At 31.8% G+C, this 16,338-nt stretch overlaps 1 protein-coding gene across 2 annotated transcripts in view; it reads right to left on the bottom strand.

Moving 5' to 3' along the window:
- Positions 1-16,338, bottom strand: part of LOC127727117 (probable global transcription activator SNF2L2) — a 34,136-nt gene that overhangs the window by 8,515 nt on the left and 9,283 nt on the right. For both annotated transcript variants that reach the window (XM_052234547.1, XM_052234548.1), the window contains exons 10-27: positions 15,973-16,103; positions 15,426-15,486; positions 14,965-15,018; positions 14,590-14,642; positions 13,954-14,092; positions 13,418-13,581; positions 12,645-12,822; positions 12,040-12,168; positions 10,941-11,054; positions 10,215-10,328; positions 9,528-9,629; positions 8,347-8,483; positions 7,164-7,306; positions 6,642-6,829; positions 1,808-2,038; positions 1,167-1,244; positions 809-916; positions 19-126 (exon numbers count right to left, since the gene is read on the bottom strand). In XM_052234547.1, the coding sequence (XP_052090507.1) occupies positions 19-126; positions 809-916; positions 1,167-1,244; positions 1,808-2,038; positions 6,642-6,829; positions 7,164-7,306; positions 8,347-8,483; positions 9,528-9,629; positions 10,215-10,328; positions 10,941-11,054; positions 12,040-12,168; positions 12,645-12,822; positions 13,418-13,581; positions 13,954-14,092; positions 14,590-14,642; positions 14,965-15,018; positions 15,426-15,486; positions 15,973-16,103 (2,232 nt within the window). The remainder of the gene's footprint in view (positions 1-18; positions 127-808; positions 917-1,166; positions 1,245-1,807; positions 2,039-6,641; positions 6,830-7,163; positions 7,307-8,346; positions 8,484-9,527; positions 9,630-10,214; positions 10,329-10,940; positions 11,055-12,039; positions 12,169-12,644; positions 12,823-13,417; positions 13,582-13,953; positions 14,093-14,589; positions 14,643-14,964; positions 15,019-15,425; positions 15,487-15,972; positions 16,104-16,338) is intronic.

Consider the following 16,338-nt stretch of genomic DNA (forward strand, 5'->3'; position numbering starts at 1 on the left):
TTATTAATTGAAATCTACCTTTAGCCACTGTTTTTCTGTGAGAGAATCTGTATAATCCACTTCCTTCCTCTGTCTAGAACCTTTACCATACACTTCATTGTCATCTTCAAATGTTAACCTGTCAACCTAAAATTACACAAAAAAGTCATACATTTCTATTCTTCTCTCTCAAATCATTATCATTTTACATTTTATACAAAGAGAAATATCCTACCAGTATAAAAATTTGTACCGTTAATGTATTTATCTCAATTACACATATCTTAAAATGATGATTCATATTTTTCCTAAATCGTTATGACACTTTTGCATGGAAACAGCGGAAGTATCAAATATGCAAATAAACAAATTATGAAATAGCATTGTAATAAGATCTTAAATTTTTCATATAATGCACTTTATTTAAGAATATTAGAATTTTATAATTACATTTCATAAAGGATTCATACGATTCTGTAATTTTGATTGGCCAAGGCATTCCAAAAGTAAAATTTTATTTCCCAATACAATGCAACATCATTAACTGGACCTGCTCTCCGTGACAACATTGACAACAATGCATAGAAAAACAACAAAGGCTTGATTTGTAGCATAAAAATGTATATATAAAAATTGAATGCTTCTTTTTGTAATTTTATAGGGTTGTATAAGCATTGAGGTACACAAATTTTTAAGTAATCTGAGCTTCATAAAAAATGTGCGTCTGTCAAGATTCGTACACTCCAATAAAATTATAAAAAGAAGCATTCAGTTCTTCAATGAAAAATAAAATGATCTTTCCGGTTTTTACAAAAAGTTTAATGAATACCTCATTTTCATCTTTCAAAATCCAGTCAGGCAGTTCATCATCTTCCATTAGTCTAGGTTTCCTGTTAGGATTCTTTGCTTCCTCTCTCCTTCTGTCTATATCCATTTGCTAAAACATAGATCATTTGAACCCTCTTAGGTTTTTAACCATAAATACATTCAAATTTTATAATTTCTAAATTTCAATGAATGTTAATATTTGTCTCCACTTTTTATGATCCGTTTTAATTTCAATATGAACTATTTTGGAAAATCTTCATGTTTACTCAAGTTATAATCGGATTTACTATTTTTATATTGTTTCAAGCCCCATTTTAGTTTATTTATTTCACTTCTAGCTTAGACATAAATGTACTCACTTGAAACATCTCAAACTCTTCCTCACTTCTAGCCATCATCTGATTAACTGTTTCATCATCTGGAACCTCATCTTCTTCCTGTAAAACAGTTTGTAAATTGTACATCTCAATATTTCTGACTATACTCTGCAGTTTCAAGGATCTGGGTTGAAAACTTGACTTGATTATATAAAAATAGGTAGTACTGTTTTTTTTTTTGATTTTGCTTAATAATGACTATGTTTCAAAGTTAAGAAAAATAGGAAAGAAATTCCTCAAACAGTTCCATAAAAGCAGGTGCACAACTTTAACATGTGTGTAATCTTTCTCTTCAGTTTCAGGGATTTTAAGTTGAAAATGTAGAAGTAATTTACACAAAACTGGTACCATATTCTGTAAATTTTGCTGAAAAATTACTTAGTTCCAAGGTCGAGAAAAAAAATCCTCAATCAGTTCTATAAAAGCAGGTGCACATTTTCCACTTATGTGCAATATTTTTATGAAGTTTGAGGGAACTGGGTTGAAATTATATATTGAGGCGATTACACAAAACAGATACCAACTTTTCCAAGCCTACTGACATCACCATACTATAAGCCTGTTTTGAACTTTTTCCAACCTGGCCAAATAATTTAATTTGTAGTTTAACATATGATCCATACCTCTCCATCTTCCTGATCTTGTAACAGTAACTGTTGTAACATCTGTCGTCTTTCTATTCCAGTAGATTTCTGATCAAACATACCAGCCTGAATGACTTTCTCATCTACGTTCAGTTTGTATCTAGCAGCTGCCAAGATCTTCTCCTCCACACTGTTTACTGTCATCAACCTCAAAACTCTAACTTCATTCCTCTGTCCTATTCTGTGAGCTCTGTCCTGAGCTTGCAAGTCCTTAAAATAGTCAAATGTGATGCAATGTATCAGACCTTTAGTTGTGTACACAATAAAGTATTATATGGGAAAATAAAAATTTAGTCCTTTACTAAAGGTCCCTTCTTGGGGTTATAAAACTGGAACAGAAGTATTATTAAATAAAATGCTTCGCTGGGGCGCAGCTTGATACGACCGCAGAGGTCGAACCCTGAACAGTTGGGGCAAGTATGGACACAACATTCAAGCTTGATACAGCTCTGAATTTGGATTGTTATTAAATATTTGACACAGCATAGGTTTCTGACACAGAAAGAATGTGGTCTAAGAACTTGAATTTTTTTAATTTACCTATTATGGTCCAATGTCCAAAATCAAAATACATGGTTAGATTTGGAATATCAAAGAACCCCAATAATTCAATTTTTGATGAAATCAAACAAAGTTTAATTTTGGACCCTTTTGACCTCAATATGAACCAATTTGATAGTGGGGCCCACAAATAAAAAATCTAAATACATGGTTAGATTCAGCATATCAAAGAACCCCATATATTCAATTTTTGTTGAAATCAAACAAAGTTTAAATACTGGACCCTATCTTGGACCAACTTGAAAACTGGGCCCATAATCAAAAATCTAAACACATGTTTAGAATCAGCATATCAAAGAACCCCAAGAATTCAATTTTTGTTAAAATCAAACTAAGTTTAATTTTGGACCCTTTGGACCTTAATGTAGACCAATTTAAAAAACAGGACCCAAAATTAAAAATCTAAATACACGATTAGATTTGGAATATCAAAGAACCCCAATAATTCAATTTTAGATGAAATCAAACAAAGTTTAATTTTGGACCCTTTTGACCTCAATATGAACCAATTTGATAGTGGGGTCCACAAATAAAAAATCTAAATACATGGTTAGATTCAGCATATCAAAGATATATCCGATTTTTGTTGAAATCAAACAAAGTTTAATTTTGGACCCCAATTTGGACCAACTTGAAAACTGGGCCAAAAATCAATAAAATGCTCCGCTGGGGCGCAGCTTGATACGACCGCAGAGGTCGAACCCTGAACAGTTGGGGCAAGTATGGACACAACATTCAAGCTTGATACAGCACTGAATTTGGATTGTAATTAAATATTTGACACAGCATAGGTTTCTGACACAGAATGAAAGTGGTCTAAGAACTTAAAAATTTTCAATTTACCTATTCATACATGTGATGGACTGTGAAACTCAGATCAGGAGATTGGGAAATTTTGGTCAGGAGATTAGGACTCAGATCAGGAGGTTTTTAATCGACATTAATTTTGTTGTAAATGTAACCGTGTGCTGTAAAAATGGTCTTTTAAAGTGTGTTTTCTTCAACTTTCCATCCAATTTATTATGTTTATAGTACCCTTGTACTTATAAAGTTTCTCCATCTTTATATTCTACATGTTCAATCTAACATTGTATTTTTCCAGTATGTTCTTTAAATTTTTTACTTCATATTCTATAAAACAATCATTGCAACCAGAACATTTGTTTAGCTATCTGCAAATAGTTTTTATTTTTTTTTTCTCTTGCAAATAGTTTTTATTTGCAAACTCAGAAAATCCTTTTATCTGCAAAATTAGGGTCATAGTTATTATATAAATTTCAATTTAAGCCTTGAAAGGAAGTCTAGAATCCTCAAATAATTTTCAAATTATTATTTTTTTATTTGTCCTAAGACATTTAAAATCATTTAATAACCATCCTTTTATGATTATTTGTTCAATTTATATTTTATTTATATTCTTTTAAAAATTTTCATTATTAAAAGGAAAGTAACTTAAAACAGGATAAATCAAGGGAAGTAACCCAATAAATACACAGTTTTTGTTACACAACGGCAGTTAGCCTGAGGTAAAAATCGTTGATTACCTGTATGTTTGACACCCAAGCTGACAAGTGAAGCCATATAATTATGCATGTTAATTGATTTACAGGTAAAATATAACTTCAGGTAATGTCAGTTACACCAGATGCCTGAGATATGTTGGGCAGAAATTTTTCATTCATGAAAAATTTCATACACGGGATTTTTTCCTCTTCAACGGGAGGTCGGGAGGAGACCCCTGAAAACGGGATTATTGTACTCCCGTCGGGAGGTTCACATGTATGCCTATTCAAACCATATCATTATTATTTGCTTTTATATATAAATCAGAAATAACCAATTTAAAATGGAAAATGTTAAAGAAAAAAAAGGAAAAATAAATCCCCCCCCAATTTTTTGAACCCCCTTATGATTCATCACCCCCAAACTCAATCCCAGCTTTCCCTTTGTGGTATGGTACCTTGCAGTACAATTTCAGAGAGATTCATACACTTGAACACAAGTTATTGTCTGGAAACTAGAAAAATGCTTGTTTTTTGGCCCCTTTTTGGCCCCAAATTCCTAAACGTTTAGGGCAATTACCCCCAAACTCAATTCCAGCTTTCCCTTTGTGATATGGAACCTTGCAGTACAATTTCATAAAGATCCATACACTTACACACAAGTTATTGTCCTGAAACTAGAAAAATGCATGTTTTTTTTGCCCTTTTATGGCCCCTAATTACTAAAATTTTGAGGGAAAACCCCCAAAATCAATCCCAGCCTTCCCTTTGTGATATGGAACCTTGTAGTACAATTTCATAAAGATCCATACACTTACAAACAAGTTATTGTCATGAAACTAGAAAAATGCTTGTTTTTTGCCCCTTTTTGGCCCCTAATTCCTAAAATTTGGAGGAAATTACCCCAAAAATCAATCCCAGTATTCCTTTTGTGATATGGAACCTTGTAGTACAATTTCATAAAGATCCATACACTTACAAACAAGATATTGTCATGGTCGTATAAAAATGCTTGTTTTTTGCCCCTTTTTGGCCCCCAATTCCTAAAATTTGGAGGCAATTACCCCCAAAATCAATCCCAGCATTCCCTTTGTGATATGGAACCTTGTGGTACAATGTCAGAGAGATCCATACACTTACACACAAGTTATGTCTGGAAGTTACAAAAATGCTTATTTTTGGCCCCTTTTGGCCCCTAATTCCTTAACTGTTAGTACCATAACCCCCAAAATCAATCCCCACCTTCCTTTTGTGGTATTGAACCTTATGGTAAAATTTCATTGAGATCCATTTACTTAAACTAAAGTTAGAGTGCGAAAACTAATGTGTATTCGGACGACGACGCCGGACGACGACGACGCCGGACGACGACGACGACGACGACGACGACGACGACGCCAACGTCATACCAATATACGACCACAAAAATTTTTTTGCGGTCGTATAAAAATCTAAATACATGTTTAGATTCAGCATATCAAAGAACCTCATATATTCATTTTTTGCTAAAATCAAACAAAGTTTAATTTTGGACCCTTTGGACCTTAATGTAGACCAATTTGAAAACTGGACCCAAAATTAAAAATCTAAATACACTGTTAGATTCGGCATAACAAATAAATAAATGTGATCAAAGATTTTACAAATCTAATGACCCATACTGTGCAATTAAAGATTACTTCTTGAAATTTTTCAATATTTGAAATTTGAAAAAAAAATAATATTTGAAGAATAATTCTTTTTAATTTCTGAAATCTGAAATGAGAAAAAATTGACCCCCCACAATTTCTTTTTATCCCCCCCCCCCCCTTTTTTTCCCCAAAAAAATTCTTTCCCTCAAGATATGGTCATAATTTCAATTCAAATTTCCAATGGAGTTGGCAACCATAATTACCCATTTAAATTTACCATAGTGCTAACTTAATCTATTTTATAATAGAATTAAAAATATAGTGTCAAATCTTTCATATGGATTTTTTTGTAAAAAAAAAGATGCAACATTTGCAGATATTTTTACTGGTCTACCTTTATAAATATGCATTTCTTTAAACATAATTTAAAAGCAGTGTAAGGGAAGTAACCAAAACGTTGTATTTGGATTACCTCCCTTACACTGTTTTAAATTATCTTTATTGTTCATTAACCATTACTTTATACATAATTTAAAAGCAGTGTAAGGGAGATAATTTCAATGATGTATTTGATTTATCTCCCTTACACTGCTTTAAATTGTTTTGTACTAAAGTATTTGTCCATTAACCAGGACAACCTTGTTTTTCCCCCTTTTTTGCCCCTAATTCCTAAACGGTTTGAGCCATAACCCCCCAAAGCAAATCCTAACCATCCCTTTGTGGTATGGAAACTTGTAGTATAATTTCAGAGAGATCCATACACCATTCCACAGTTATTGTCTGGAAACTAGAAAATGCTTATTTTTGGCCCCTTTTCGGCCCCTAATTCCTTAACTGTTGGTACCATAACCCCCAAAATCAATCCCAACCTTCCTTTTGTGGTATTTAACCTTATGGTCAAATTTCAAAAAGATCCATTCACTTAAACTAAAGTTAGAGTGCGAAAACCAATGTGTATTCGGACGACGACGACGACGACGACGCCAACGTCATACCAATATACGACCACAAAATTTTTTTGCGGTCGTATAAAAAGTTGAATAAACCTATTTAATCAAATTTATGTCAGTTACCAAACTAACTGAGTTTGTATTTCACAGTATATGAACAACATGTTACCTGGTGGGGATTCCAGTCAGAATCAAATATAACAACAGTATCAGCAGCCTGGAGATTGAGACCCAAACCACCTGCTCTAGTACTCAGTAAGAAGACAAAGTAAGGCGATTCAGGATCGTTGAACAATGCTAATAATTGTCCTCTATCTTCACATTTTGTTGTTCCATCTAACCTCAAGTATCTGTAACCTGAAAAAAAAGTAAATTTGGCTAAACTTCTTTTTTTAATTCAATCATCTTCAATGTGTTTACATTAACTGACAATATTAGTTATAATGGCTTGCACAAGAGAAAATTATGCTATGTGGTAACATGTATTATAAAACAAATAGTGGTGACTACACTGATTTTCTACTCGTTAGAAGTTATACATACTTGTCTTTTATATTTATTTTAGATTTGAGTAATCCTAATAAAGATATGCTCCAGTAGATATGCATCATATAATAAAGTGCTATTATCATTTTATATGCAGCATTTATCGGTTCCATGACAAGTCAGACCCTCCATGTTATTTGCTTACCTCTGAAGACAAAGTAATCCTCCATTACACTCATCAACGTTGTCATCTGACAAAACAACAAAACTCTGTGATTTGTAACCTTTAGTTTGGGTAGTATTCTGTCCAGTAACTCAAATTTTCCTCCTGCTCTGTACAAATCTGGGCTGCAAAAATTATATAAATTATAAAATGAGAAGTATAAGATCTGATGATTGATTAATGAGATTACAACATTTGCTACCAAGAAAATAATAAACTTTGCTTCGGTGGTAGCGTGTTCACCTCGTATGCCGGAGGTCGTAGGTCCGAACCCCGGCCGGGTAAAAACAAAGACTTTAAAATTGGTAATTACTGTTACCTTGTGAACTAGCACGTAAAATATCGGCTCAGCATGTGGTTCTAGTTCAAAACAGGGTAAATATTCATATTACATTAATATGTTCTCGTCCTGAATATGCATATTAATTTGCTACTGGACGTTAAGCAGCCATCCATCATCATCATCATCTAAATTTTCCACGTTTTTTTTTATTATTGTTTCAATGGACCCTATCAACTAAAAAAAAGAAGTCATGGATTCCTAAAAACTCCTTGTAAGAATTATTAATCATCTTTTCATCGAGTAAAAGATAGAAGTGTACTTTGTTAACTTCTGTCATTTGGTCTCTGGTGGAGAGTTGTCTCATTGGCAATCATACCACATCTTCTTATTTTTATATTATGAATTACTTCAAAAGTTCAAGATTAAAAGTGTACTATCTTTATTAGCATTTTTCTCAGTTTTAAAGAAAAGACTGTCATACAAGAGGGGTCCTATACTGTAAACCAACTTATTTTCACAAGCGATTTATTTCCAGGATTTTTCGCGAGTAGAAAAATAAGGCAAATATGTAAAACTTGGATCTTTCCTTATATAGCTACATCAAGCAAATTTGAAAATCGCAAAATTAAATCGCATAGAAAGTGCTATAGAAAGGGTTAAACGTGAAATAAAGTAGTTGGTTTAAATTTAATGACACTGCTTTGTTGAGTGTATTATTCTATATATCCAATTTTTATTAATTAAGTTCAAGGCTAAAAATTATTTGCTTCCCTCAACTTGTGATAAGAAACCTGTACAGGTTTTTACTTGTTCTTGTTGTTTGAATATTGTATTTTCAATTCCTTAAAACATTAATCGCGATATTTTTAGCACCATACATACCCAGTGACTTCTCTTTTACCAAGTCCTTGGTGTTCAGCAAAAGCTTCCTCTAAATGTGGAAAGATAAATGGATGATTGCAAATCTTTCTAAGCTGCATTATAGTATTCATCATAGCTCTAGCTCCACCTTTACCACCCTGTAAAAAACAATGGATATATAAACTACAAAACTGACATTTCAGCAAAGGCTCCTCTTCCACTTTTTGGTGTGAGGCATAGAAACAAAATATAAACAAGCATTCTGTGAGTATTGCCTGGCAATAAATAGTCCCCTACTGGTTAAAAATTCATTGTACTGGAACAAAATTCTAGCTTGATCTATAACTTGTCATGGTGTAAACTATTTAACAAATATCAAGTCAATATCTTCAAGCATGACGAAAAAAAATGTGGAAAATTGATTATTTGAGTGAATTTTCGAAGTCCAAGGACCATAATATCTCTGCACAAAATCATTAGACCGGACCAAAATTTGAACTTGATCTGTAACTTGTCATGATAAAACTATATACCAATCATCAAATCAATATCTTCAAGCATGACAAAAAAAGTGAGGAAAAATGATTTTTTGAGTGAATTTTCTAAGTTGAAGGACCATAACTCTGCACAAAATCGTCAGACAAGAACAAATTTTAAACTTGATCTGTAACTGGTCATGTTCAAACAATACACCAAATATCAAATCAAAATCTTCAAGCACGAAGAAAAAAAGTGTGGAAAACTGATTTGCCGGACTGACGGATGGACAGACAGACAGACGGATGGAGTGCAAACCTAAAGTCCCCTTCGACTTAGTCGGTAGGGGACTAATAAATCTGATGGCACCAAATCAATTCAACTTCACAAGTTGCCAATATTAGTACATTTTTGGCACCTGCAATAAATTTGGAACAGCTTATTATACCTCTAAAAATAATATTTTTTTTTAAATCCTAGCACAAAAAGACAATTCTAATAATTTGCGATTTTGGTTAAAATTTCACAAAAATCCTTTAATAGGTATTCACACAGTGTATAAATAATATGGATATCGGTTGAGATAATCTTAACATACGACAGACAGAGTGATTACAACAAGTCAGTGGAGTCCTACACAAACTGTTCCTCTTAGGCTCTACCTTTACAACCCTGTAAGAAATATTAAGTAAAAGCTTGTTACATTGTTAGAATACATCCTTTACCTTTCTGTCACTTCCATCAGTAAGCATCACACCCTTAGCCTGCATGTGACGGTAAACATATCTCTGCAAGGCTGACATTTCACACTTAATAACATATTCAATCTAAAAATAGAAATTTACAAACTGAAAAAAAGAGGATAAATATTCAAGATGGAATAGATGTTTTGCAAGCATGACTCATCCATTTCTACTTTTCACCTACGATTAAAGATCAAAAAGTTCATTTTACACTACTAAAACATTTTAGACCATTTCTTTATGTTCTTCTTAACAAAGTATTAATAAATATTTCTAATAGCATTTTGCAGAAACGTATAAGGCATTAAATGTTAAAGATCATATTCATTAAATTTTTTTATAACAGCCTGCTCTATCAAAATGACATCACTTATTACCCCAAAATAAAATGAAGAGGACGGAATAATGAGTTTGCAAACAATGGCAAGCATCACCACTTAATAAAATTTAAAGGTGCAAAATAATTTTCTTCTTGATTTTATTTCTAGAGAAATATTCACTGAAAACAACTTACCAAGAACTTGTGGGACACATAATCAAATCAAAAGGGAAAAGGGGGGGAAAAGTAATCTCTGACAAACAGCTTCCAGAAACTTGTGGGACAAATAAGTATGTTTCTTGAATGATTTGGACATAGGCAATGCCTTATTTCTACAAGATAGAACATACCTTGTCTGGTAACTGAGATTCGACTTCTTTCTTCAGTCTTCTTAACAAGAAGGGACGTAGTACTTTGTGTAGACGTCTGATAATCAACAATGTCTCCTCAGAGTTCAATTCAACCTAAAAACATTATTCAATTAATTCTATTAGATTTAATAACTTTTTCTTTTGATGAGTCTATTATGTCTTATTTTTGTATCAATCTAATGAGTTAAGCCCTTTTCAATTGATTTTCATAGTTTGTTCTTATGCTGTGCTGATACACCACTGTCCCAGGTTAAGGGGAGGGTTGGACGCACACATGCCACATTCTGTATGTCCCCTTCTCAAGTCAGAAGCCTGTAATCAGTGGTTGTCATTTGTTGCTGTATATCCTATTTGTTTTTTGTTTATTGCTTTGTACAAAAATATGGCTGTTTATTTTCTTGTTTGAATTGTTTTACATTTGTCATTTCAGGGCCTTTTATAGATTGCTATGCGGTATTGGTTTTGCTCATTGATGAAGGACGTATGGTGACCTATAGTTGCTAATTTCTACATCATTTGGTCTCTGGCAGAGAGTTGTCTCATTTGCCATCATATAACATCTTTTTATTTTTATATTATCAATTCTTTACTTATACTGGTAACTTCTGTACTCACATCTTAAAATAGCAAATATTTCCCAAATAGCACAAAAATTTTAAGTTTTACATTCAACATTTGTTACTTTTTTATGATTTTCTAACTTACCTTTTCTCCTGTCATGGCAAATGGTGCATTAAACCACTGCTCAAACGTGGCACAGCATTTGAAAATGCTTGGCAACAAGAAATTCAACAAGGCCCATAACTCTGGCAATTTATTCTGAAATTATATATTCAAATTTATCTGAAAATCAACACATATAAACATTTATTTATCTACTATTATTATAAGAAATAACAAAAATGTGGTTTTGAGAAATCTAGTATATGAAATATTTAAAGCAAATATATTTGATAATCTAAAACAAACTCTGAATGCAAAATCCTCAAAGACCTTGTCATTTATTTGGTTTTTCACTTTTCACATGGATCATAGACTGAAATGTAAAAGATAAAATCCAGAAAAAAGCATTAATAAGAACTATGTCATCAACTAGAAAACTGATATGTCAGCAAGGCCAGCTTGCAGAGTTTTGTATACTGATGCAAACAATGCAATACATGTTCATGGGGTATCAATTTTCATAAATTTTGATACCAGGAGTAATATGTGGTCTCCATAGAATATAAAGTTTTGTTATAATTCAGCAAGCACTATGAATTTCCTATGTATTTTGGCATTTTAAAAATTGAGGCAGACTGATAATCTTTGATACTGTGAACCATGAGTAAGATATTGCACCTATATATCAATTATTTTTCAAATCCCAGCACAAAAATTATTACCCCAAATTTGTGATTTTTTTTTACAAAAACTATTTAAATATTACCACATTTTTATTTTTATATTTGACACAAAAAATCAATTATGAATAGTTTTTTCTCCTATATATCAATATCAATTTTTGTTGAAATCCAGCACAAAAAGATGTTTCTCAAAATTTGTTACATTTTGACAAAAACTGTTTTTTGCCAATTTTCCAAACTTCATAATTATCAAAAGGGGGCTATTTTTATAGGTATAAACTCTTTGAATAAAAATTCTGGAAATGATTTGAAGCTTGACATTAGGTAAGACATAGAAGAGCTGACGAAGACACCTACAGACAGAGTGATTACTACAGGGCATTGTTGACTACTTTACTGGGCACTAATAATCAACCAAGTAGCACTATGAGCAGGGCTTTAATGATTTAAATATTAACCTGTAATGGTGTTCCTGTTAATAACAATCTGTGAGGAGCCAAGTAATGAGTGTTTAACACCTGTGTCAGTTTACAGTGGTGATTCTTCATTCGATGTCCTTCATCAATAATCATATACTTCCACCGTATCTACAATAAATATTTTCATACAAAATCATTATTATTAATTTGGTATCTATTTATGTGGCTCATAAAATCCTAGAATTAAATATCGTACAAAACACTAATTTTTACAAGAACAGTATTATTAACCCATGATAATTCATGTAATTTGGCGATCTAATGAAGAAATGATTTAAAAATATTCTGTAAAATTATTATCATTTGAATTTTCCCATATAGAATTATGTAACCAGTATTTGGTACAAGTGTACTTAAGTGTTGCCTACTGTATTTTCATCAGGGTCTTTATAATTTGTCAGTTATCCAATATAATCATAAATATCTAACATGTCACTTCCATTTCTTTTGATTGGAATCAGATATACACATTACACAATTTTATACACATATTTATAAGTATGTTTCAAATTTCATGTGATTCTATGAACAGTATATATATATATACATATCAAAATAAAATATACAAATGATCCTGGTTCTACCTTGCACAAAGCAGCTTTGTCTTTGATGATATACTCATATGTGGTAAGAAGTACATTAAATTTGGCAGCTTTCAGGATAGGTAATAACAGCCTCCTCGAGTTAGGAGAACCTTTATAGGCAATCTTCACAACAGATGGTGCCCACTTCTCAAACTCTATCACCCAGTTAGATAATGTTCTGTAATAGAGATAATATAGTCAACAAATAGGGCTCAAGTTTCATATATTGAACTGGTCTTTAAAACTAGACACTGATGTGAGATAGACTTTCACATTAATACTCGTCTTCTAACTTTAAATCTTAATCTTAATTTCTTTAGATTCATCTCAGTACTCTGATAACAGCAACGGTGAAACTTCATGATATTCTAATATGAGTCCTCAAAAGGAAATATTGTGGTTTGTGAACTTTCAATTTTTACTCCCTAACCTCTAAAAGGTTAATATATACAATTCTATAACCCTAGATAAAACCTTTAGTACTACTGCCAGTTAAATGATAATTTTAAGTAACACTGCTTTAGATGCTTTAAATGTTTTCAATGAATAAAAGAAATGTAAATCTAAAACAGTTTTTTTATTCTTATATTTATCACACAAAGTCTAGCTGATGTTTATTAGTTCATTATTATTTAAATATTTTCCTTAAAGAATTTGAATACAGTCACATGGTTATAAGTATTATATACCTTGAGTATACTCACGACAATGGAACAATGATAAGGAATGGACCATTCACTATTATAAGTATTATATACACTAAGTATACTCACGACAATGGAACAATGATAAGGAATGGACCATTCACTCTCTTCCTCTCCATTAGATATGTGATCAGTCCAATAGTCTGTATAGTTTTACCTAGACCCATTTCATCAGCCAAAATTCCATTCAGGTTATTATTATACAATGATACTAGCCATTCCAATCCACTCAGCTGTTTAATAAATATATAACCATGTTAGTACTAAAGGAATCTATAGATCACACTACACAAAGAAGGAGGTTTGATACTAGTCATTATTTGGCCCCTGGAATTTTAGTTTACCAGAAAACAAAGTCTATTCAAATCAACATGGCAATATGTATCATAACAACCCCCCCTCAAAAAAAATTTAAATAATTGAATACTTCTATGGTACTGATGATATAACTACCATCAAGCAGAGAAATAAACAAAACATTTTCCAATGAAATATGTCTGTGGGGGTCAAAAAGTTGCTATACAAGGCTAATAAATTTTACAAATCTTATCTTACAGACAGGTTTATTCTAAAACATGATATCAAAATGTTTATAACGGATTTACCTGATATTCTTTTAACAATCCATTGACCATGATAGAAGCTTGTTCAACTTCTTCCTTGACAGTGTGGGCCAAGCTATAGTAATTCTGGGCTTCTTTAACCTTTAAATTCTCATACTCATCATCCTCATGAGTGGCACTACTGCAAACAATAGTAACATATTTATCAGTAACTATGAAACATAAGATTGCATTAACTGTATGATCAGAATTTATTTTTTAAAACAATTTAAATAGTTATCAAAGATACTAGGTTACTAGTTTAGTATGTCATAAATGTGTTTCATCTTCACACAACTCATTAGTGTCATTCTTTGTGATAAATCGTTCAGCTCCTTCTGTTCAAAATGTATTGTTTTCGTAAAGATAATTTTCTTCTCATAAATGTTTGATAAAACAAATGTATTCCAAATGACTTTTGATTTTACATGTATAACTAAAAAAAATCCTCATCAAAGAAACCAGGCTTACAATTCTGTTCTCCAGATAGGAGCTTCTTCCACAAAAGACTCATCACTGACACTTTAATGAAAAAAGTAAAAAGGCCAAATGAAGTACGAATTTGAAGAGCAATTTACTCATAATAATAAAAACTATTTATATAACTGATCTCCTGACAGATTTAGTACATCTGTTTACCTTAGAATTTTCTTAGCTTCCTCTTCATCTAAATCTTCTGATGATTTGAGGACCTGAAAATGATTATCTTGCTTAAGTATGTCAGATCAAAATAATTTCACATAATACTGGTGAGCAACAAAAAGCTGTTATATGAAAATAACATTGCAATAAGAGAGTAATAATTATTCTTTAAGCTGAAAGTGCAACAAATCTGAATGTCTGAAAATTATTTTTTACATTAAATCTTCTACTCACAAAGAGTTATTCATATGTTAATAAGTGTCAAAGTACAATAAAGTCAATATATGGAATAATATGCTGACTTCTGAACTATTTTCTTTTGATAAGAACCATTTATTTAATATCATCACAGCAGTGATTATAAGGACTTACCTTCTTTGGTGTGATCTCTGGTATAACTGGTGGTTGACTTTCCTCTGGTTTCTCCTGTAATAACAAACATTTTACCTTTTTTTCTTTTTTTGATTCCCCAAATTGGGTCCAGGACCCTTTAAGAGGTAATTAGTTAAATGGAACCTTGAGTGTAATTTAAGTAGAAAAAATTAAAAAATTAAACTTTTGACAAATGAAACCGCAATGTAATCTCATAATCATAAAATTTGCTGATTCCCCTTCTTAATGTGATATATATTTAACAAGGATAGAACTGACTTGGCAAAATATAGAACTGACTTGGCTAAGAAATAGAACTGACTTGCCTAAGAAATACAACTGACTTGGCTAAGAAATAGATCTTTAATTGCATATGCTTTCTTTGGAGAAAAATAAAATAAGTAAACTAAATACTTTTTGTGATTATATTATATAAACAAGAATAAAATCAATGGGATTACCTCCTCTTCCTCTCCACTTTCATCGTCCTCTTCACCATCAACTCTTGGTGCCACCTCATATCTGAAAAATCAAAACATAATATGAAGTAGAACACCATTTCTTTATTCAATGTCTTGTTGATTTTCATATTCTTGTATAACATTTTGTGACCTGATAATTGCAAAACATACAACATTTAAAAAGATGAAAGTGTTGTAGCAAAATCATTTTTTCAAATGTTGTATGTTCCCCCAACTAACAGATAGAGATGGGATATAAGTTTTCACTCACTCTGGATTTAATTCTAGCTGATAATCGATTTGACTAGCTAGACGGGTAGGGAAATAAGTGTTCACTCACTCTGAATTAATTCTAGCTGATAATCGAATTGACTAGCTAGACAGGTGGAGAAATCAGTTTTCACTCACCCTTGATTTAATTATGGCCAAGTGTTTAATTGACTAGCTAGACTAGAAGGGAAATATCTTTTCACTCAATCTGGATTTAATTCTGGCCAAGTATCTAATTGCCTAGCTAGATGTCAAGGAACATAAGTTTTTTACTCACCCTGGATTTAGTTCTAACCAAGTATCTAATTGACTAGCTAGAGGAGCACCTTCTCCAAACAGAATCTTCCCTGTTGCTGTCTCTACCACAGAAACTCTCATATCACTGGTATTAGAGCTTTCATCCAGTACCTAAAGTCAAAATCAAAACTAAATACAATACAATATCACTTTTTCAAATCATTTTTTTTTTACAAAAATTTCTATTTTGGCCTCAACCCAAGATTAAAAAATCTTTATAATCAAGTTTTGAAGTGGTAATATATGTCATGTATGTCATAGATGGCTTTTTTTTTATTTTATAAAAAATCATTTCAATGTACAGAAATGTATCAAGCATATTCCAGTCCCAGTTTTATTTCAAGCC

The sequence above is a fragment of the Mytilus californianus genome, unplaced genomic scaffold, assembly GCF_021869535.1.
Source record: "Mytilus californianus isolate M0D057914Y unplaced genomic scaffold, xbMytCali1.0.p SCAF_19, whole genome shotgun sequence".
In the NCBI taxonomy this organism is placed as follows: domain Eukaryota; kingdom Metazoa; phylum Mollusca; class Bivalvia; order Mytilida; family Mytilidae; genus Mytilus; species Mytilus californianus.